At 40.0% G+C, this 24520-nt stretch overlaps 1 protein-coding gene across 4 annotated transcripts; it reads right to left on the bottom strand.

The window, feature by feature from the left end:
* Positions 1-417: 417 nt before the first annotated feature.
* Positions 418-24260, bottom strand: LOC149185358 (putative chloride channel-like protein CLC-g). 4 transcript variants are annotated; one of them, XR_016257375.1, is made up of 10 exons: positions 23166-24260; positions 22842-23042; positions 22288-22465; positions 3815-4077; positions 3385-3654; positions 1948-3076; positions 1797-1858; positions 1292-1411; positions 967-1002; positions 418-821 (listed from the first exon to the last, which is right to left on the bottom strand). XR_016257375.1 is itself a non-coding variant. In XM_089417906.1 (8 exons), the coding sequence occupies exons 1-8, from the start codon at positions 23351-23353 to the stop codon at positions 1366-1368; spliced, it is 2337 nt and encodes a 778-aa protein (XP_089274032.1). In that variant the 5' UTR covers positions 23354-24260; the 3' UTR covers positions 1093-1365. The 4 variants fall into 4 exon arrangements, 2 of the variants coding, with proteins under 2 accessions (XP_089274032.1, XP_089274031.1); XR_016257376.1 differs by having other exon boundaries at positions 967-1065; XM_089417906.1 differs by lacking the exons at positions 418-821; positions 967-1002 and having other exon boundaries at positions 1093-1411.
* Positions 24261-24520: the final 260 nt, after the last annotated feature.

Below are 24520 nucleotides of genomic sequence, written 5' to 3' on the forward strand. Positions count from 1 at the left end.
TCCAAATCCCTTAAATTATGTACCACTGTCTCACTTTTCTCATCAAGCAGTCTGTGTACTTTTGTGTAACAGAGCATATGTTAGTGACCAATCTCAATTCTAGGTAATATTTGAGGATTAAATGATGTTTTTGGCAAGAAGCAGGTTAGTGAAGTTCTTTTATAGAAACCAAAATCACTTCTTGTTTTGTTCCCAATCTGATATTCTTTATCCATTGGTTCCATACGGTCAATTGTAATTTATCACGTGGAAGACAATGGCTGCTTAAAATTTTGGAAATCATTATGAAGTCCAAAAGATTAGTAGCCTGACACCTGTGGGCCTTGTAAGTATTAAGGTAACAGTCAACATTCGAATAGAAGACAACCTGAAATGCATGAACATAACTCTTAATCTACCGAGCAGGATATTGTAATCTATATTTCATATAGCACTATTGTGCATACTGTTAGTTTTATTTAATCTGTCCAGAAATGTTCCAATTAAATGACATTCAATTCCAACGACATTCAAGCCTGCAATTTAGAACCCAGACCTTGAAATTCGCAGGCCCGCTCAAAGTATTCCCAACTTAGCCATCAGTGTTCATGGCTAGAAATTGCACTTGTAACTTCACCTAGCCCCATTCAGAATGCCAATGCCTACATTTAGGCTGGACCAAGCTGTTTTATACAGTTTCCATAGCCAATTTGATTATAGATTAGTAAGTTACAGAGCTCTCATAATGAGACAACATGAACAATCCATCACCTGAGCTGTTCGGATGAAAGATGGATTTATCAATAGCAGATCCAAAACAATTTCTGGAAGTTAAAGAGTTTCTGGAGTACATAAAATATGCCAAATTAGAACATTATGGTGGTTTTACACCGCAATTTATAAAACTTGTAAATCAAAAGCATACTCCTAACCAGCGCAAGTTATATTCAGATGTGCTCTGATGGAAGCGTGACCATGGATACTCACATTTGGAAATCCAAGCTTCTATTTGGAAATCCCAAGCTGTTTATGCAGCAAATTTTCAAACCAGAGAACAATCATTCACTGTTAAAAATAGCTTGCACACTACCAAGAGGAATTAACATTAAAACAAAAACCATAATTATTGCTAGTGGATTTAAAATTATACAATCGATGAAAATCACATACATTCCCTGATTATTTTAAAATAGGATCCAGTTGTCTCCTGTTAGAAGAAATGTACATCCCTCTAAATCATCATGATCCCAGATTCGCTCAGCATTGGCATCATTTTAAGTGTTTTATTGAGCAAGTCAAATATAATGCTTACCAGGAATTCACGTCCCTCCATGAATGATTCTCATTTCGAAGGGTCTTGGTTCCCGATAATCTTGGTTGAAAATTTCATGATCCATTGGACAAAAAGTGAGGATAGAACTTCACTGGATTGCTGTCAAAATGTTAATGCTAACATTGCAAACCAGAATAAGTGGTGGCAAGGCTCCATAACTACAAATAAACCAATTTTTAGGGCCTTGACATCAGAAAAGTAATAAGCATTTAGACATGTCCAAAACAATTGATTGGACAGCGAAAGAATAATAAGAATATTATATTAACAGTTGACATCTGATCCAAAACAAACCCTCCAAAAAAACCAATTTCTTCCTACAAATGATCTTTAATCCACTAGTTAGTCTAAAGCCTATGAAGAAAAGATCTCAAACAGACTTCAGAACCATCTTTTTACTATTGGAAGTGTTTTCATAATGCCAGTGAAAGCTGATAATCGAATGCGTAACCTCTTCCATCGATTTTGTTTCAAGTCAGGATACATTTCCAAAATGTACTCAGGCATAAAGTCATGCCGGGTTAATATGCCAACTATAGGAGGTCTCTGCAAAACCACAGAAATTGGGAATAAGGTAAGAGAATAATCCACTTAAACCATGTACAAACAATACAAAAATATAGAAAGATGTTTACCCCAGAAGACTTAGGGACCACACAAAGGTGGCGCAATCCAACTTGTCGAAAAAGAATCTGTGCCTTGGCCAATGACATCGTCTCCACAACAGTATACGGAGAGGTATTTGCAAATGGATGTAAATCGATAAACATTTCCGCTTCATCCGCACTTATCTCTATCGCTTCAATGTTGAGGCCTTTACCTGATCCAGGCTTTGCAAAGTCTACCGAAGAGAACTGCTCAACAAAATCTTCACTAGCCAAATCCCTCGAGGGTAGAAATAGTTTCTTCTTCAGCAAAACAAGTAAATGTGAACGCAACACAAGACCATATAAAATAGGTGCCTCTGAGAAAGGAGGTTCATCTATCACAGGAAAACCATTGTGTTTACAGCTCTTCAAGACCTGCATAATGTTATCAACCTTTTCTATTCCAGAAAAGGTCACCAATGGGCCTCTAACAACATCAACTGCACTCAAATTCCGCATATAAGGTTCTGCATGTGGTTCAAGGAATGGCAAGCCCTTGAGGCGAACAATTTGGTCATAAACACCACTGTTAAATGCATCGGCCACAGTCTTCGATATTAACAATACCAGCATAACAAGAGGAAGCATCAACAAATTATTTGTCAATTCCAAAAGAATTACACATAGTGAAACTGTCATCCTCATTGAACCCCCAAGGAAAGAAGCTGCTCCAAGAACAGCAAAAAGTCCTTGATCCAGGTCTGTAAATGATCCAAGCAAGATGCCAACAAATCGACCATAAGAGGCACCAGTTAAAATAACAGGTATGAATAGACCTGATGGTACTGCAATCCCATATGAAAAGATTGCAAGAACATATACTGCAGAAAAGAACAGAAGTATTGATGACACATGAAACTCAGACTTCGTGCCAGAACTGAAGAGATTTCGAATTGCATCATCACTCGTATTGAAAAACAAACTCGCCAGATCATTGTAATGACCAGGTGGACACTGGAACTTTTTGAAATTCCCTGAACGGCCAATTGTAGGACATGTTTCATCCAATCCTTCAGGACAAGGGATACATTTTGCAATCCATGGTAGTCCAAAATAGCAACAAGATGTAAAAATAGACACGGTAGAAGCAAGAAGCAATTTGAACTTAGGACCCCTCCTGTATCAGGCACATAAAAAGAAACACATTAAAAGTGGAACTCTGATTAGCAAATCGGAGAAGAATTAAGCAACTTATAACTACATTTCATTACCCATCCCTACTCACAAGCAAGCAAAGATAGATACGAAATTAAATGGCATGTTTGATCATCTTTATGCAAAAGCATTTTTTTTAAATACCAAGGTCCAAAACGATAGAAAAAAGAAATATTCATATTCGAAAGATGTACTCCAGTGTTGTGTTGAACAATCCATTTCAAAATATGCTAAATAAAAATTGAAAAGGAAAGGTGTTGACTTGCATACTCATTAATGAGATTATAAACCCTCAGAACCTTATCTAGAAGGTAGTTATAAAGACCTCCAAACACTCCTCCAATCACTCCAAGAATTATCACTGGAAGCAGATCACTAATGTGATACGTTATTGACACGGCACTGACATCAAACATTATTAAGCCTCCCTTCCCAAAGAGCCCACATTTTCCAACGTTACAATAGTTTATAAATGCCCTTAGCACCACAGCAACAACCGCTGTTGTGAAAAAGGTTCTCCAAAGAAGTGCACTCCGCCACCTAAAGAGAACACAAGTTTCAGCTCCATCATTCAAAACATAAAGAGTGTTCGGTTCCAGAAAAGAGCTAATATAGGGTCAACACTCTAAAGTTCATTATATTCCAAAATAGAGTTAATGATATTGTCACCAGAACACAAAAATATACAAAAATGACAAACCATGATGCTGCTTCTTCGAGTGCAAAAAGGACTCCACCAACTGGAGCACGAAATGCAGCAGCAACTCCAGCAGCAGCACCACATGTAATCAGATCACGTCTATCTCTGTCATTTTTGAAGTACCTCAACCATCTCCACGTTAAATGATAACGCTTTGAACCACCTTGGCCTAGTAATGACGCTATGCATGCCCCAGTGTGTACCATTGGCCCCTCCTTACCTACATCCAAACCACCAGCCACTGCAAAAATGCTACCAAATATCTGCACATAAAATCAGCTATGAATACCACATGCTCAATGGACAGCTAAATGACAAATTCACAGAATGATTTTCAACAATGAGAAAACAGCCAGCATACAACTCTGCACATTTTTTTTTCAGAAAGTACTGACACAAATGCACACCGCATAATCTGCCTTCCCAATAGAACAATACAAGGGTAACGAGAGAATCTCGTTGCAAGCAAATCTGGTTATATCTGGATTTGCATACTCGGGTTAATTTTGTGAAAATAATTGGTGGGAAGATTCTCAAGTCTAGAAACCTACGGAGAATGGCACTACAGAACAAAGATGGCAAAGAAATGCTCAAAAATCATGGTCAAATATCATATTAGATTTATTGTACAAAAAAAGAATCGTAACTTGTGTGCATAATAATTAGTTGCTTGACACATCGGAGTGTTACATGTAAGTGGGAGCTGGGAAGTTGATTGAAAGATCATTTTCGACCTTTATATCCTCTTGTACCCCTACAGAAATTTTCAAGCCTTACAATAATGCAAGCCTGGTTTTCTCTTCTACTTTATTTCAATGTTGCACCAAGTTTACGAGACAGGGGAGCACGGGAGCAGGGAGCTGTACACGGGGGCATGTGGAAGCACCCCAAATTTTGGGAAATTTCAGAGGGGACAACAGGTAACTAGCATAGAGGTCCCTATTTCTAAAATTACAAATATAACAAATGATAATGATAAAATCCCAACCATAACAATACATCCTATGCAAATTCATCATTGTGCAATGTAAATACTAAACAATGAACAGTAAAATAGTACTAAATTCAAATTTGTAAATAATATAAACATAATTCATATTAAAATTCAATAATGAAATACAATGATTAACAAACAAATAGTAAAGAGTGACAAGTCAAAGACCTGATTAGTACCTAGAGTCAAACAAATCAATAATGGACAATAAACATTGAAAATAAAATTACCATCAGAGTGTGAAAGTGAATAACAGGTAAATAAAGTGAGGTAGGGTATTTTTATATATTGTTTTTATTTTTATTGTTGTTTTTTACTGTTTCATTTTTTAAGCCTTTACAAGTAAAAAAAATGGGGGGACACCGAGAAGTCCACCTTTCATGGGGTGGTGCCTAGACGCACCCCTTCTGTGGGGGGGGGGGGGGGGGTGAGCGCACACAAAAGTACCCCTTTCGTGCGGGGATGCCCAAAAGCATCCCTTGTCTGGGGATGACCAGAAGTACCCTTTTGGGGAAACGTGTCCCCCACACTGGGGAAACATTTCCCCAAGAGTTGCCATGTCTAGGGAGCATGGGAAACATGGGGGCTGCACCCCTCACCTTGGGAGATGTGTCCCCATGGAACACTGCATTATTTATATTATGGTCTTGCATGTTACTGGTTTTATTCTTGCACTCTGACATGGTATGATACAATGTCCTAATTTGGAAGGATTCCGTTCAGAAAACATCTCCTCCATTTTGTTCACTTCCCCTGATTTTATATTTTCCATTTTTCTGGCACTACTTGGAGTTTTGTAGCTGTGAGGGACTCCCTCCTCAAATCACATAAGATACCATTCTATTTGATCCATTTCCAGTGGGCAAGTCGGAATCACCCAATGCAACAACACAGATTTGATTAAACAATGTCTCATGAATATTATGGCTTAGATTTCATTCTTTATGAAGCCACATTAAAACAAAGAAACAAAACAATCACACAATATTCATCACACAGTACAACAATGGTTTTACTGTGTTATCGGAAGCAGATCAGAACCAGAGTAACTGGTTGATCCAACTGGTTTGAGGGTCAGACTAGTCTGGTTCAAGGTTTGGAACCAGAAATGGCCAGTTCAGTATCAAACTGACCTTTTTTCACCCAACTGCCTGGTTTTGTACCGAACTGACCTGTTCCATACAATGTCACCAAGGACATTCCAAATGCAAATTTTTTTTAGAAAACAAGAATTTTTTAGTGGGGCAACCTAATATTCAAGTATATGGCCCTACTATTGCTATGGAATTAATAGTAATGTTAAATTCTTGCTATGGAATTAATAGTAATGTTAAATTCTTAAAGTAAAAGTGGCATTCTCCTTTATCTTTCATTTTCATCATTTCATCCTTTTACTTTAATTTCTAACAATACCATTAATTGACTTAGGATGTTTGAGAGTGGTTCTAAATTCATTGGATTTCATATGGAGAAAGTAGACTTTTAGATCTCATTCAAAATCCAGCAGACTTACGGTTCTCAAGATTTCAGGATTGGGGGGATTGCAACCTTTCCATTGGATTTTGTCGTGTAGGAGGGTATCGAACTAGAGTTTAATCAAGAGCACCAAGCCCTCTATGTACCTTGGTGTTGGTGGCATTGACTGTTGAACTCCTCTATCATGACCCTAGTAAAAATGTACCCATCACAAAAAACAAAATCTCGATTTGACATGTGAAGTTTTTTCTATCTTATTTTAATGCTTAAAGGGTGATAATAATTGATGATGAAGAGCCCTATATAGGCAATGATTTTGATGATATGTAGGTATTTGTTGTAAAATGAATTTTCTTTACACTAGAAGCCACCTAGAGCCTCTTTGTTGTTGTATTCTTGGTTTAGAAATCTATTGCACTAAGTGCTATTTTGGTTATCTGCACTCTTATTCGCTATATAAATGAGAACTTATGCATATTTTTGCATAAATGGTTCGGATTCATATGGATGCACATGAATATATATGTTTTTCTTTAAAATTTGAATATTTTATGTGTTTTTTGTTGATCAGTTTTTTGGTCCTGTTTTTTTAACAGTTCTGACTGGTTCCCGGTTTAGAGGGTTTTCTAGTTCAATCACCAATTCGATTCCGATAACATTGATCCTGATGGGCGCTCCCAAACCTTCCTTTAATACCAGCCTTTTTTTCTTTTCTAATTTAATTGTACCAAGGCTTTCCATGTTAATGATTTCAATCCTGCTACTTTGACAAGATTAAGCGTAGGAATGCTCCAACATGGGATCATGCATAGACTAGTTTCTCAACCAATAAACTAACAAAGGATGTTCAATCCCCCTTTGAATATTGAGGGAGCTGGTGGAGGCTATGGTTTCAGATTTAGGGTTTCATGACAGATAGATCTGCAATAGACCAGTACGATGATTACTAGATTATTCAGTGGATTCAATGGATGAAAGTCAGAAATTTGTCGGGAGCACAATGGGGGCTTGGGAGAAGGAATTGCTTATTTTTTGGAAGACCCTTTGGAGGGATTTCAGATTTTCACCAATCCTGGAGAGGGATCTAGTGCTCTGCAATCTCCTCTTTCACTAAGTAACATTTTGGCTAGGGAAAACATCGGGTTAGTGATTCAAGGGAAGGAACACCTCCAACAACTGAAGCAAGGACAAGACTTAGGGAAAGTGGATGAGGGTTTTCCTATCATGCAAATATCTGCAATAGATCTGGTGTCAAGGCATGTCAGGACATGAGATCTACCTGAAGAGTCAACTCATTAATACAATCACTCAATCTCCTAGGAAGCTCCAGGCTTACTTATTTCTAAAGCTAAGGAAGCAGAGCCTATAGCTAGTCCAAATCTAAGGGCTGTTCTTGCTGGGATTCAAGACTCTGGTACTCTTTCCAACGTCTGTTGCTGAAGTGGAAGCTTTTGGAGGTTTTCAGGTTTCAGGTTTCAAATTGGGGGTCAGGGTTTATTGAAAAGAGATTGAGCTTGGATCTACTTTGTAGATCAACTCAAGGTGAGATTCATGAGAAAGGTGTTTCTGAGAAAACACATAAAGCAAAAGAAGGTGGTAAAGAAATGCTGTAATCCTATTTCCATGCTGCTGTGAGACAATATTGAGATGGATCAGTTATCCTTCTTTATGGAGAAATTGGCAATAGGTCATTTCAATGCCAGATCCATTGGTTTTGAGGCATTAAACAATTGGATTCAGCTGACCTCGGTACTGTTGCTTGGATACAGTTATATGTTTCATTTCCTTCCAAGGGGGTGGATCGACTTCTATATCCAAAATAAAGAGTACACAAAAGAAATCCTGTCAAGCATATGGTTCTGGAGCTCAAAATATTTAATGCTGTGACCCTGGACTCCTTGTTTTGATGCAAGAAATGCCAAGCTCAATGCAGTCTTGGTCTAACCCCATTGAAATTTCTGGGATTCAGAAGATCAAGAAAGTTAAGAGAGTAGGGATTTCAAATATGCATCAAAAAATAGATCTTGATTTGAATACTATTGGAAAAGAAATCTCAGATCTCTTCGGAAGAAATTCTTCTAGCATTTTCATTGCTCAGAACCAGGCAAAACTAGCAAAGCTGGAAATGGGAAGAAAAAATTATTGGCTTCAAAGGAAGAAGAGATAAGGATGAAGGGTCGTGTGATTTGTCTATAAAAAGGTGATGACAATTCCAAATTCTTCAATAATTTTGTCAACCACAGGAAAAGACAGAATACAATTTGGGAGATAATAAACCAGGAGGGTGCGAAGGTCAATAAATTTTCAGAAATAGCTGGGGCTGGGAAGTCATACTTTCAATCTCTTTTCAAGGAACCTGGAAGTTCTGAACTTTTCTATTTTCTTACCAAGTTTTGACTCAGAAGAGGATAATCAGATGTTAATGGAAGAAGTATTGAAGGAGGAACTTCAGTCAGTTCTAGCAGCTTTTCAAAAAGATAAAATCCTTGGGCCTGATGGATGGATGGTAGAGTTATTTATGGGCTTCTATGAGTTGGTTGAAGAAGATATTTTAACAGTAACAGAGGAGATTAAAAATGCAGGCTAAGTGTTGAGCTCCCTTAACTCAAACTCCATTGTGTGTTGATTTAAAAGAAATATAGGCCAGATGGATGGTAGAGTTATTTATGGGCTTCTATGAGTTAGTTGAAGAAGATATTTTAAGAGTAATAGAGGAGGTTAAAATCTTAGATTAGGTATCAAGCTCCCTAAATTCAACCTTAATTGTGCCCTAATTCCAAAGAAAGATAGGCAAGAATCATTTGCAGAGTTCAGACTCATCTCTTTGTGCAACTGCTTGTACAATATTGTTTCAAATATTCTAGCCTCCAGAATTAAAAAAAATTATCACAGATGCCATTTCTCAAGAGCAGTTTGGCTTTCTTGGAGATAGGAAACTTTATGAAGCAATTGGTGCTGCCCAAGAAGGGCTTCACACAAGAAAATCTAAAAAGTGCAAGGCAGCAGTTTTAAAACTTGACCTCTTCAAGGACGATGATCAAGTCAGCTGGCTTTATTTGAGGCCCATTTGGGTTCATATTGGTTTAAGTTATCTAGTAGTTCATTGGATTATGGGATGCATCACGCCGGTATATTTTGCTCTTCGATCAATCATTCAGCATCTTCCCTTTTTAGTCATTTTTTGTCTCTACTCTTTCTCTTGGTAGCTGAGGGCTTAAGTAGATCTATAAGAGAAGCCAAGAGATCAAATGGTTTAAACGGAATTAAAATAGGGACCTCTTTTACCGTGAATCATCTTTTATTTGTGAACAATGTGTTGAAGAAAGTGTAACTAGGTTCGGTCTTCATAAATGTACTTTTGATATTTGTATTTATTCAAGAAAAGAAATATTATTTTTGTTATATTTATCAATGAGTTTCTTGCTCATTGAAGTAAGCCAAGCACATATTTAAGTACTTCTAGGAAGTCAAAAAGTCAATGTATTTATTGTAGACCCTTAAGGGCATGTTACACCATGTATATACTTTGTATAGGAGTCAAAAGAAATCTCTCCAAGCAAAGTCAAGTCCTCTCCATGTAACAACATCTTCAAAGAAGCAAAAACAATGAAGGAAACTCAAGTCGGCCTAAAGGAGGGGCAGTCCTCTATATATAGAGGCTGTCCACTCCTCCAACGATAAGCCATCACATCTCTGAAATCAGCGAGAAAAAGAGCCGAGAAAAGAGTGAAGGAAAAGCGAGATAAGGAGCCTCTAGTGCAGCGAAGAAGGAGGAGACATAACCGAAGTTGAAGGGACTATTTTTAGGGTGAATTGTAGTCACACGTGCGAGGAAAGGAGGGATGTCTGCGGTCACTACAGCAGCCACATCACAGTTGCTCATCTCTCATCGTTTGGGCTAGAAACTTAGGCCTACAAGGTCTCCTACTTAAGTGAAGAAGACTCTCTCTCAAGCGAAGAAGAAAAGGATCAAATACACAAGGAAACCTCTCACACGTGCGAGAAACTAGGGCTGCAATACTGTCACATCAAGTCTGCAACCTCACATCAAGAAAAGGCTTGGTTCGTCAAGAGAAGGAAGGTGTCTTCATTGGTAAAAGATCGAAGGTTGAAGTCTCTTCTAGAGCTAGTATACCAAGGACTATCAACAATTGAAAGAAGAACGAAGTGCCGGAAGGAGGAGGACGAAGTGCCAGGGAACGAAGTGCCGGAAGAAGGAGGACAAAGTGCCGGGGAAACAAAGTGCAGGAAGGAGGAAGGACTTGACTTGTGCTTGGAGGATATTCTTGTCAAAGGTCTAGGGTTTGCATTGATCAATAGAAGCTTCAATAAGAAAAACTTACATAAGGGTTTTCCTCTCCAAGAGAGAGAGGTTTTGGCCTTGGTAGGGAGCCAACATCTTGTGTTCTTTTTCTTATGTTCTTGGTAGCAGTTTGATGAAGTAAACACACATGCATTAATAAGAAGAGAAGAAAATTAAGCTAACAAGATAAATTGTAAAAAGTGTTTCACAAATTGTTATCAAATCTAAGAAGAATCCGACTATATCTAATTGCCCTAGATTCTTCAACATGGTATCAGAGCTTAGGTGACACATCAAGGAAAGGGCATCTCAAGAGCACTCGTCAAGGAAGAACATCTACAAAATTTGAAGCATCAAGTCAAGAAGTCTCAATCTCATCAAGGACAAGAAAGGACTACAAGAAGACTACAAAGTGAAAGGAGAAGCCTTTTGTATAAAGGCACCTACAAGAAGAGCAATTCAAGGAGGGATTTACATCAAGCCACACCATATTCAAAAGAAAAAGCACTACAAGCCAAGTCATCAAGCAATCAATCAAGTCCATTTGAAGAAAGCAACATCAAGATCGAAGGAAGGCAAGCCATCAAGTCTTCAAGAAGAAAGCAAGTCCACTACATCTCAAACTCTATCAAGTAAGTATATGTCCCCTTCTAATTATACATCAATGTCTTTTTGCAAGGAAAGCAATAAATTGGTTGGGACCACTAACTTCCTTGCATGGAAGAAGAGGACTGATTTACTTCTCAAAGAGAATGAACTTCTAGAACACATCAAAGGGAATATCACTATCCCTACTAAGGAACAAACTCAAGCCTTAGCCAAGTACAATAAGGATGAGACAAGAGCTCAAAGGATTCTAATAGAATCCATCAAAGACTCTCTCATTCCTTATGTCTCCAAACTTGAAACATCAAAACAAATCTATGACAAGCTAATAGAGCTATTCTCGGTAAGCACGGTTGGAGAAGTGATATCTTTTTGAAATGATTTGTATAAGATGAGGATATCAAAGGAAGCAATAGCTCCATATTTCATGAAGATCTCTAAGATGAGGGATCAACTTCAAGAGCTAGGAGAAGTCATGTCTAACAGAGAAATGACAACCGTGGTACTCAATGCTCTACCTAAGGATTGGGGAAACTTCACATCAAGCATATATGCCAAGAAGGAAGCTACCCCACTAAGTGAATTATGGTCTCTATGCAAGATAGAGGAAACTAGACTTAACGCAAAAGATGATGTGGTATCAAAGGAGAAAGCATTTGCAACCATGGCCAAGAGAAAGGGAATATTTGGCAAATTTGGTCCACAAAGAACAAACCATAGAGATATGTCCAAAATCCAATGCTTTGGATGCCAAGAATATGGACGCTACAAAAGGAATTGTCCTAAACTTAAGAAGGACAACAACAACAAAAGAAAAAGAGAAGAAGCTCACATGAATCAAGAGGTGAAAGAAGAAGACAAGAAGCAGAAGAAGGAAGATTCTCCAAATCTCTACTATGACTAAGTCTACTTCTTTACTTAAAATCTTCTTTCAAAGTTTTGAGTAGTATAGGAGAATGTAGGAATAGAATAAAAATGCATGGCTAGAAACATCTTCTAGAATCTAGAAGCATGATGTACATGGAGTTCAAAATACTCATGTAGAAGGAGCATTTAGAAATAGAACAAAATGCATGGTTAGAAATATCTTCTAGAATATAGGAGCATAGTTGTGACGCCCTAGCGTCTTGGGCAGGGCGTGCACGATGGTTGACACGGAGGTGGAAAGGCGCGCGGGTGAACCGGGCGGGTAGTCGTGCACGGTGACCGGGCGGATGAACATAAAACAGTCGGGTGGCGAGCCGGGCAGAGGCGCGCCCACCCTTCGGGCGGACGCACACGGGAGTCGGGTGACGGGCGAGCTGGGCAGGAGCGCGCCCACCCGCCGGGCGAACGCACACGGGTTAAGAGGCGAGCTGGGCAGAAGCGCGCCGAGATGGTTGGGCGGCGAGCCGGGCAGAGGCGCGCCCACCGGGTGAACAAAACGCACAGAGGTTGGGCGGCGAGCCGGGCAGAGGCGCGCCCACCGGGTGAACGAAACGAACGGAGGTCGGGCGGCGAGCCGGGCGAAGGCGCGCCCGCCCGCCGGGCAAACACAAACGAAACGGCGAGTTGGGCAAGGGAGCGCCCACCCGCCGGGCGAATGGACACGGGCACGAGACGAGGTCGACGTGCGAAGCAAACGACGAGCCGGTTGATGAACCGGCGGGTCGACCCGAGGGCGCCCCGCACCAAATGGGCGGGCGACCCAAGGGCGAACCCGCCCAAGGCGCAAGTGACGAAGATGACCGCGGGCGAGCAGCGACGAGTTGGCAGCGAGCTGGGCGGAGGTCGGCACAAGGGCGCGGGCAGCAAGACGAAGGCACAGAAAATAAGAAGTAAAAGGACCGAAGATTTATAAGGCGTGGTCGGCCTTGCCTTAAAGCAAGGGCCGACCCGCCCATCAAGGAATTTCGGGGTTTCGTAGAACACAAGTATGGGCGTCGGCCAGATTTATGGAAGCCCCTAGAGGAATGAGGGGAAACTATAAAGGCGAGCTCATTGTGACGATGGAAGGACAACGAAGAGTCTTGGCGTTCTCTCTATACGCAGAAGACTGTAACAAGTGATGCGCACTCTCTTGTAGTGCGAGGTCTAAGGGGAATGCGAGTTGGGTTGTCAAGGAGACCGAGCAGTATTGAAACGTGAGGACTGCCTTAGCCACCAGCAGCAAGCGTCCGAGCTGAGTAAACAGGGAGGTCGAGTTGATAACAGCTTCTTGGTTCGGGTGAACAGCCACCGTGCGCAGATCGGGTAAGAGGCGGGACTCGGGTGAGTCGCCTCAAGTGGATCCAGCGTGCAGAGGCAGCACCGCATAACAGTCGGGCGGCGAGTGTAGTTCGGGCGAGCTAACTCGGCCGCAGTCCAAACAAAACAGGCGGCGACCTGTGATATTTCGGGTAGTGGTGAACAGTGTATCGGGTAGAAGTCTGCCGTGGGCAGAACAGGCGGATCGGGCGAACAGAGCGCCGTGCAGGCGCGCCCAGAAAGTAAACGACGAGTTGGGCAGAGGCGCCAACTCGGGCGCGGTTGTGGGCAGAAGCAAACGGACCGGCGAGCTGTGGTTGGGTGAACCAGCTCGGCCGTGTCGTGCAGCGGCAACCGGCGAGTCAGTGCAAACGATCAGCGTGGGTTGGTCGTGTGGTAGTAACCGGTCGGGCAGCGAACCGGGTGGACAGTGAACGAGCGTGCAGCGGCAAACGGCCGTGCAGCAGCAAACGACGTGCAGCAGCAAACGGGCGGTTGCCCGAGTTGTGTATTGTGAACGACGGTCGGGTATTTCCCGACATCTATTGTAAATTGTCAAAGGGTGCGGCCGAGACTTAGACCGGCGCACGGATTGTAATTTTGTGGATTGGTTATAATATAAAACGGTTGGGCAGACTTTTGGGAGTTGCCCCTCCCACATATTGGTTGTGCGGTTTTATTATTGTGGCATGTTATATGTTGAATGTTATGTTAATGTTTAACAGAGTTTAGATGCATGATAATAAGTTAAGTATAAGTGGAAGGCGTAGTCCATAGGCGCGCACTTGGGAAAAGTGAGCGCCCGTTGGTGCCGCGCGCTGCCCAATTAACAAAAAAAAAATATTGGGGGCGTGACAATAGTGTACATATAGCTCAAGATATTCATACAGAAGGAGCATACATATTATAAGACCTCATCCATGATAAAAGAATAAGTGATCATGATTGTAAATCCTAGAAGGCCACCATCATCAAAAGAAAGAGACATTTGCAGGATGAGGATCTACAAGATCCTATGACAAGAATCTTCAAAAGAAGGTTCATAAATAAGAGTAGATGTGTCAACAAGAATTCCATTCATGGAATACAAGGAAGAATGATGTGCAGGCAAGAATGGATGAAGCAAAGAAGGGCTACATCAATCAAGAAGGACCATCAAATGAAGCCGAGATGATCAAAGCAGAATCAAGATGAGGTATGTATGCACTAAAAGGTAAAGTCATGTCATCTTATATATTATTAAAGTCATGGGAATAGATCTAAGACATGATCAAGTACAAAAAGATCTCTTTCACCGAAGACATACTCAAGAGCATGTACAAGTCAACAAGAGAAGTGCTCACATAAGGAGCATAAGGTTGTTGACTACTCCATGAAGCAAGTGAAGAAGAAAATACTCTCCTAAGGAGTACAAGATTGCTAACTAAAAGACATGTGAAGAAGAAATGTTGACTAGTTCAAGTAAGCAAGAAAAGAAGAAAGTGCTCTCATGGGGAAGTATAAGGTTGTTATCTAAACAACTCAAGAAGAAGCAAATGAAGAAAGAGATCAAGCATGTGAAGAACACCATGGTCATAAGGAATCACTATCCGACAAGATCCATTAAAGACATCTCCCGAAAGAAGGCATGACAACTCTAACAAAGGAATAAAAAAATCAAAGGGCCTTGACAAGTATGAAGGCCTTGGAGATACTAAGGTGCAGATAGTTGATTCAACTCTACAAAGATGTCATGATGAAGAGGCCATCCAACAAAAGCACTATCTAATGTTGAAGCAAGTCAGGATGAAGTCATGAAGGGCTACCAAATTGAAGCATGGAAACAAGAAAGTACAACTAAGCATCTATGTGATAAGTATTCTAAAAGCATAGACAGATGACAAAGGAGTAGCCAGATGACGAAAGAACATGACATACATCAAGAAGGCCACTTTCCACGAAGGAGCCATGACATGACAAGCTATAAAGGAAAGTGATCGATGGCCAGTGCCCTACCAAAAAGAAGTTTAAACAAAGACTTCATGACATCAAAGGAAGGAAGGAGATCAAGCAACTGAAGGACCCACGAAGAGGAAGTTGCTGATGAATGGACTAATCCCTAGCTAAGAGGGAGTTATAACAAGTTCCCAATTACAAAGGAGCTTGGACAAGTTCCTTGTTAGAGGAAACTTAGGCATGTCTTCCTCAACTAAGAGGAAGAGATAGACACAACATTCTTGTCTTCACTTGGGAAGAAAGAATGGGAGGATTGGGTAATCATCTGACATTAGATACTCTTTGAGGATGTGTAGGGCATCCAAGACAAGAGTAGGCAAGAGGACCGATATTTTTTGAGGGCTGGGAACCCAAGACAAGAATAGTCCTAGAAAGTCATACTCAGTGAATGGGTGGGTATGTACCTTGAGAGACAATGACTAAGGTGTCTATAAGTCATTGGTCTCGCCAACATTGTGCTCTGATCTAATGAGAGATAGAGTTGTTAGTCAAGGCCTTGCTATGGACAATGTTGGTTACTATGATGCTATAACAAATGGATTGCCAATCCGGTTTCTCTTATGTGAATTCTTCAAGATTGAAAAATAGCCAAACACCTTGTAATGATTTATGAATACCTCCCTAGTTAAGAGGGAGTGTTGAAGAAAGTGTAACTAGGTTAGGTCTTCATAAATGTACTTTTGATATTTGTATTTATTCAAGAAAAGAAATATTATTTTTGTTATATTTATCAATGAGTTTCTTGCTCATTGAAGTAGGTCAAGCACATATTTAAGTGCTTCTAGGAAGTCAAAGAGTCAATGTATTTATTGAAGACCCTTAAGGGCATGTTACACCATGTATATACTTTATATAAGAGTCAAAAGAAATCTCTCCAATCAAAGTCAAGTCCTCTCCATGCAACGACATCTTCAAAGAAGCAAAAACGATGAAGAAAACTCATGTCAGCCTACAGTCCTCAAGTCGGCCTAAAGTCGGCCTAAAGGAGGGACAGTCCTCTATATATAGAGGTTGTCCACTCCTCCAACGATAAGCCATCACATCTCTGAAATCAGCGAGAAAAAGAGCCGAGAAAAGAGTGAAGGAAAAGTGAGATAACGAGCCTCTAGTGCAACGAAGAAGGAGGAGACATAACCGAAGTTGAAGGGACTGTTTTTAGGGTGAATTGCAGTCACACGTGCGAGGAAAGGAGGGTTGTCTGCGGTCACTACAGCAGCCACATCACAGTTGCTCATCTCTCATCGTTTGGGCTAGAAACTTAGGCCTACAAGGCCTCCTACTTAAGCGAAGAAGACTCTCTCTCAAGCGAAGAAGAAAAGGATCAAATACACAAGGAAACCTCTCACATGTGCGAGAAACTAGGGCTGCAATACTGTCACATCAAGTCTGCAACCTCACATCAAGAAAAGGCTCGGTTTGTCAAGAGAAGGAAGGTGTCTTCATTGGTAAAGGATCTCACTAAGGATCAAAGGTTGGAGTTTCTTCTAGAGCTAGTAAACCAAGGACTATCAACAGTTGAAAGAAGAACAAAGTGTCGGAAGGAGGAGGACGAAGTGTCGGGGAACGAAGTGTCGGAAGAAGGAGGACGAAGTGTCGGGGAAAGAAAGTGCAGAAAGGAGGAAGGACTTGACTTGTGCTTGGAAGATATTCTTGTCAAAGGTCTAGGGTTTGGCATTGATCAATAGAAGCTTCAATAATAGAAACGTACATAAGGGTTTTCCTCTCTAAGAGAGAGAGGTTTTGGCCCTCGCAGAGAACTAACATCTTGTGTTCTTGTTCTTATGTTTTTGGTAGCATTTTGATGAAGTAAACACGCATGCATTAATAAGAAGAGAAGCAGATTAAGCTAACAAGATAAATTGTAAAAAGTGCTTCACAAATTGTTATCAAGCTATGAAACCAGATTCGTCCCCTAGGCCCTACGTGTCCCAAATCCGGCAATCGAACATGATTCGGGTGGATTCGTGTCCAAAAATCAAGACACGTCGTGTCTGATTGGGACACTTCGAATCCGGAACATGTCCCCATCAGGACACTTCGAATTAGAAACATGTCCTGATTTTCTAACACGAATCTGGAAATCAAGAACTTGCGCGGCGTTATAAAGGCGTATTTCCCCATTCTATTTGCACATTCACTTGTTTAGTTTGTTGTGGGTTTGTTGTGGGTGTTTGGGAGCAAGAAGCAAAGGGTGTGGGAGCGTTTTCAAGGAGATTCAAGCGACAAGTAAGTGCTAGAGCCTGTTAGATTTGATGATGGTGATACTATAGAGGGGTCATCCTCCACACCAGCAGATGCAGAGATGACTTTGGATACAGAGGAGGAGGATGCAGCAGAGGAGAGCAGTGGCAACCATGATGATGAGGGCAGTGACGCTGGTTTTGATGATGACTATGAGGATTGATGACTCATGAATCATGAGCTACCTACTGCCTTGAGGCTTGTATACTTGTAGACTTGTAGTTGTAGTTGTTTTGTATTTGCTATTTCTCTTTGCCATTCACATTGCACTACCTATGTAAACAGTAACACATTTTGATTTTGATGACTTAATGAGAAAACTACAATATCTTTATCTTACTATCTTGTCTCTCTCCTATTGGATCATTGATGAATTGAATATGTATTATAAATATATAATTTATCATTTATCATTTATGTCACAATTGTATTTGTAATTTTGTATGCATAATGTTACTTTGTAAAACTTACATCTAGATGAAGATCTATGTTCGAATCAATGAACTTGTATCGTGAATGAGAATTTGCATAAGAAATATCTAATTTTTAATATATATATATATATAGATAATGCATCCGAACGTGTTCTGTTCCAGGGGGTCAACATGTCCGTATCTGACACTCGAATCCCCGTATCCGTCGAATCCAGAATCCCCGTGTCAGGTGACTTAGTTATCATGTCTAAGAAGAATCCGACTATATCTAATTGCCCTAGATTCTTCAACACAATGTCCTGTTGTTTATTAATGGATCTGTTTGGAAAGCAAGTAAACTGAGAGAAATTTTGGACAGTTGTTGTTTGGGTTCAGGGATGGAAACAAACTTCCAAACTATGTTGCAGGAAACGTGGGGGGGGGGGGGGGGGGGCTGTTTCCTGCTGGAAACTGGAACGAAACGCGTTTGGTACGGCCAGGAAACGCGTTTCCGGCCGTACTGCCACGTTTCCCGAAACGGAAACGTGGCAGTACGGCCGGAAACGCGTTTCCCGGCCGTACAACCCGCGTTTCCCAATTGAATTGTGTTTTTTTTAATTTTTTTTTTTTCAAATTTGTTTTTTAATTTTCTAGATGGGTGTCTAAAGTTATAAAAGTGAATTTTTGCCCTAGTGTTGATATGCAGTTCATGGTAATGTTAAATTCTTAAAGTAAAAGTGATATTCTCCTTTATTTTTCATTTTCATCCTTTTACTTAAATTTTTAACATTACCATGAAATGACTCAGGATGTTTGAGAGTGGTTTCGCCCTCATTGGATTTCATATGGAGAAAGTAGAATTTTAGATCTCACTCAAAATCTAGCAGACTTATTTGTTTTTCAGGATTTCAGGATTGGGGGGATTGCAATGTTTCCATTGGATTTTATCATGTACTAGGGTATGGAACTTGTATTTAATCAAGAAAACGAAACCCTCTATGCAGGGGAAACTCCCAATAATCAAGATCATGTAGGGTACTAGGGTATGAAACGTGTATTTAATCAAGAGCACTAAGGTCGTTTGACTATGTAGGAGGAGACTCCCAATACAACAGTGGTCCTTCTAAAGAATGGGATGTGGATGCAGAAAATCCTGATTTGGATCTCTCTCTTGCAGCCTTATAGTCTTTATTGTACTTGCAGCCTCATATATTAATATAAATAAAGGCTGATTTTGAGATTTGGATATCTAATAAAGGTTGCTTTTGGATATTCCGATATTTTTATTTTCATTATGTGATCATTCATGAGTAAATGTGATGTAAATTAAATCTTAATGTTTAAGTGTAATAAATTATAATGTATCATTTATGCTTTATGATTTCACACACACACACACATATATATATATATTTAAATATTTTCTATATATATATATATATATATATATATATATATATATATATTCGCGTTTCCCCGTTTCCAAAATTTGGGGAGGTCGCGTTTCGTATCGCTTCCCGTTTCGGAAACTCGTACCCGTTTCCCCGTTTCGTGCAACTTAGCTTCCAAATCAACCATTCGTTTTAATGGTTTGAATGAAGAAGAAGAACAGAGGGGCCTTCTCTATTTCCATATATGTTATTTATTTTCAATGTGGGGTCAAATACATGGGTTTAAAACTTGAAGCCCAATGACTACAAGAAAAAATATTGGGGATGGTTGTTGGAAAAGCTGGAAGCTCAAATTTCACATTGGAGTAACAAATAACTGTCACTTGGAGAACAGTTGACATTGGTCAAATCAATATTAAAGTCATCACAGTATTTTGGCATTCACTAGCATTTATTCCAAAAGGAGTGTCAAAATGCTCTTAGAGGCTGTCAAGAGATTATGCTTTAACTTTTTATGAGTTGGGAAAAGTAAAAATGACCAAAATCCCTTCGTTAAATGGAAAAATAGCATTGCCAAAAGAAAAAGGAGGCTGGGTCCTGAAGGGCATTCATCACTTTGGGATCTTCCCTATCCGCTAGAAATCGGTGGAAGCTTTGTACAAAAGGAGGCCTTTAGAGAGATTTATTAGACCTGAAAAATATGTCTCCTCTCCTGGAAACATTATGCACTGGAAAAGAAATCCCTAAAAACCAACTATTAAGTCTCAAATCACCGGAAATCCTTAGTTCGGTCCTTCTCAACCTTGCGAGATGCTCATGCAATTTTAGGATGCCCATGTCTGATCAATCTTACAGTTACACTTGCAGTAGGAAGGTTTCTTTATGTTCTATCATGTGACTAATGCAGGCTCAACTAGTCTCTGGTAACACGGTTGGACATCAGCTGCAGAGCTTGGTTTCATGGCAGAAAAGAATTTTGAGTGGGATGTCTATATAGCCAGCCCGAGGAAAGGTCATATTCAAAACTATTTGGCTAGGTCACAAAACAAAATAGGGGGAGAATATACAGTGAAGATAGGACACATTGAGCTTATTGATAATATTCCAACAGCTCCTGCCTTGTGGTACAAAGTTACAAACAAGGATGAAAAGTTAAAGTGCCAAAAGAAACTAAGGTCTTTATGTGGCTTGCATCAATGTGCTGAAGTGCTTACCTGGGATAAGCTTCAGAAGAGAGACAAACAAGGGCCAGCATTGTGCTATCTTTTCCGAAAAAGCGATGCAACAAATATGCATTTTTTTCTGGAATGCTCTTATTCTAAAAATCCGTGGAAAGAGGTTGACAAGTTAGTTGAAAGTGGTCAATTGGCAAGGCTCCTCGATTGCAGAATGTTTTCATCATTTCTTTGAGAAGAATGGAACTTAAAAAGTTCCAAGTTTTACCTTATTTGGTTTTACAGGACATTTGGTTAGCAATGAACTTGGCCCTCTTTGAAGGTAAATTTGTTCCCGTATTTCAATCCTTTGCTCGGGTTGAAGCTTTAGTTCAGAAATTTGTGTTTCATGTTCCTGTTTCAGTCTCTCGACAGATTTCCGAGGTTGAGATTGATAAATCCATGGTGTAGGGTTTACTTGATGGAGTGTGGCAAAGGGACCAAGACTTCAACAGTGCTGGGGGTAATTTATATCTCTTGGACAAGCATTCTATAAAGTTCAAAGCAGGATTAGGTACAGGATCCAATAATTAGACTGGGTGTATAACTTTGATTATCTTGATGAAATATGTTCTGGACCAGGAGGTTAAAACATTCTTGATGAAGTGTGCTCTGGACCAGGAGGTGAGAAAGATTCAGATCTTTGGTGATTCGGCTTGGACAATAGATTGGAAGAACAACAAAGACCTCAGAAATGTTTTACTTAGGTCTTTAGTAGACCAATTAAAAATGCTCAGCTTCTCTTTTCAGCTCTCTTTTCAGTTTATCTCCTTCATGCATGTTTTCAGGGTAATCTCTATCAAAAGCAGGTCAGGAGATACAGGAAGGCAGGATGGAGTTGGAGGACAGTAGACAGGGTTCATCGGTTCCCTCAACAGCTTATTTTTTAAGCACTTTGGCATAAGGACTGTTATTTTTTGAACAGGAAGTAGAGGGGGCTTTACTCTATCAGAGGTATGATCCAGCTCATAGAATCCTCTAATGGACACAATTTTAGAAGTTTTAGCCTGAGCTATATTGCAAGTCGAACATGACAAATTTAAGATGTATAAAGCATATGCTTGAACAGTGCACAAAGCACCAAGCACGTGAATAATGTAATTCATTTGTGACTATGAATAGAATAACGATTTTTTCCAGGGGTTAAAACTTAAAAGGAATAAAGATGTTCATCATAAATACGAATGTAAATACCATCAATTTATGTGACTAAATAAAAATATTCAGTCTGTCAAAGCAAAACCAGTTTAGATGGTAAAATACATTCAAATGCATGATAATCCACAAAACCATTGTCTCAAGAAACTTGACAGACCTAATCTAGTTCTGATGACATCATGGGAACACCGTGCATCCTGTTTCACTGAATAACAGATTGGATCATTAAATTTAGCCTGTTTTTCCTCCTGGAAACACAAAATACCTAACAGATTCTAACAAATTACAAATTCCAGCAAATGCAGAATCTAGCGCTCCTGCTCTACTCTTCTGGATGATAGAAGCTAGAAGACCATCAATAAGCCTAAATCATTCAAGCCACCAAATGGCATGTTCTGCGATTAGCTATACGCTTCTGACATTGAATTTGATATTTTTTAACAAATGCATGCATACCTTCACAAACAATGTGCTAGGCGACAGAATAACAGGGGCATCAACTCCATTGAGGTAAGCCTTAACTTCAGGTATACCAGACCCAGCAGCAGCTGGCGCAATGTAAGCACAGAGCAAAGCTGACAGTAGAGACAAAACGAAATTGGAGCAGGCAAATACAGCAAAGGCTAGTCCATACCTGCACGAAAACAATAACACTTTGTTAATTTTCTTGCAGTGTACTCACCACACCAGACCAAATCACAATGACCCATCTTTAAAACCAACGTTTGTCACATAAGATAGAATTCAAAAAAGGAATTGGCAAGCCCAACGAGTAAGTGTTGACTCAGACTCGAGAAAAACTCAGGAGATGACTGGAAAAATGAAAAAACATAGATACACAAGATTTAATTTCAGAGAATTACAAAAAACCCACTAAACCACGCCCCCTGATGTAGGGTGAGACTTATCTGGGAGATGATGGTATCCCATGCAATCATTGGGCATCAATATCCTATTCACTCGTGTTGAAACATTAAACAGAATTCCAATACAAGTTCATTCATTCATACCTCTGCTGCAACATATAGTCGGAGGTGACGACAAGCTTGTACCCAGCAATGTTTTCGACAGCTAAATTGTTGAAGAACCCAACCAGCCCAGTTGTAAGGCCAATCAGAAAAGCAAAAGTCCACTTGAGAACAATGTACTGGAAGATTTGCATCCGTGTCCTGCTTCTCCAATCTTGCTTAAAGAGAGCATTCTCACTAATCCTGCAACATACCAAAACACAACAAGGGATCAACATTAAACATATCCTTGTACATGACCTTGAAAAATTCATATTCTTTTTGTGGGGGCTGAGGGGAGGAGAGGTTAGAAGGGCAACAACTTACTCATAATCTAAACTCTCAACAGGACAAACATTGGCACCCACGATTGCTAGCTGCGATGTGCCATTGTTGACCATGGACCCGCTGAAACGACTCTTCTTCTTCTTAAGAAGAGGCCGATGTAGATCACTTCCCACACGACCGTAATCATCGCTCTCAATATCTCTAAACCCCTCTTCTTCACCGTCCATTGTACCTCTCTGCAATTATTCTTCTCTATTACAACCTTGGCTAATCAGCGATGATCATATCATATATTACAACCTTGGCTGATCAGCGGTGATCATATCATCTGTGCCACTATTTATACATAAATGGGCTGATTCGATCTGTAATTACCATCATGTAATTACCATCATGAACCCATCCTCGGAAATAAAAAAGGACGAAGGCACACATGCAAATTCAATCCCCCAGCTGACCCACCTGCACATTCAATCCCCCTACTGGCTAAAAGTTTAAGAAACGCCCCTGTGCCTGTGACCGGCTGTTAGGAAGAACCTGCAACAGCCCTAGGTGAAAAAACTGCTATTTTAAGACCTGGAGATCTAATGCTATGTTTATACGCTGTATTCGTCCATAATCTATACAGTAGCCCAATGAAATCAACCAGACTTTTTCCAATCCCTTTTTGCTCAAGTCCCGGAGATCCTCTTCACCTGATCTGTCAGTTCGTAAATTGTCTAATAATTATGGCAAATTGCAAATTCAAAATTTTGGTAAACTCAAGCGACTGACAGGTTGCTCTGCCTCATTGGTTGGAGCATTGACTTATCTGTCCGTCAAAGCATATAATCGGCCGTCGGCCAAGTGTTTTGTTTTTTGAACCTACTGTCTCATGGGATCAGATTTTGTTTAATATTTTCTTGGTTCTCAAGCACATCGAAATTACAGGAAGCAAAGTTGAAAACGAAATCATTAATTGTAAGTACCAGCGAATGATTAAAAAACCATAAACATGGTCGAAAAGTTGTTAGACAGGATAGGCCAAAAGTAAAACCAGAGCACCATGGCTGACCAAAAATAGTTGGGTACCATGATCTTTAAGAAGTTTTATCTAATGCCTTGGAACTTCCAAGATGGGCCTTGGGTCATCGCGGGCACAGTTATAAAGAATAATGAGATCAAAGTCTTGATGTAAGCTTATGAACTTCATCATATTTTGGTGTCTCCTTATCGTATCACGTCTCTAACCGAAGTGTGGGCCCAGTAAAGAAAATCTTTGTGGTGAAATGAATATCATATCAAGTACGGTGAATATCATGAAATGGAATATGGAAAATAGACTAATTGACTTAATTGACTTTCATGTGAGGTTTTTTTTTTTTTTTTTTTTTTTCAAAAGGTGGAAAAACTTA

Source organism: Pinus tabuliformis, chromosome 3_2 (genome assembly GCF_031772625.1).
Source record: "Pinus tabuliformis cultivar Carrire ecotype Pingquan chromosome 3_2, CPIR1, whole genome shotgun sequence".
Lineage (NCBI taxonomy): Eukaryota > Viridiplantae > Streptophyta > Pinopsida > Pinales > Pinaceae > Pinus > Pinus tabuliformis.

Bases quoted from the DNA above. Each gene is read 5' to 3' on its own strand.
- LOC149185358 (XM_089417905.1), bottom strand. From the start codon at position 23,353: ATGGACGGTGAAGAAGAGGGGTTTAGAGATATTGAGAGCGATGATTAC. The intron at 3,077-3,384 runs GTATGCAAGTCA...TGCCTGATACAG, and splicing joins GTTTATAATCTCATTAATGA to GAGGGGTCCTAAGTTCAAAT. The intron at 1,859-1,947 runs GTAAACATCTTT...GTGGTTTTGCAG, and splicing joins TGGTCCCTAAGTCTTCTGGG to AGACCTCCTATAGTTGGCAT.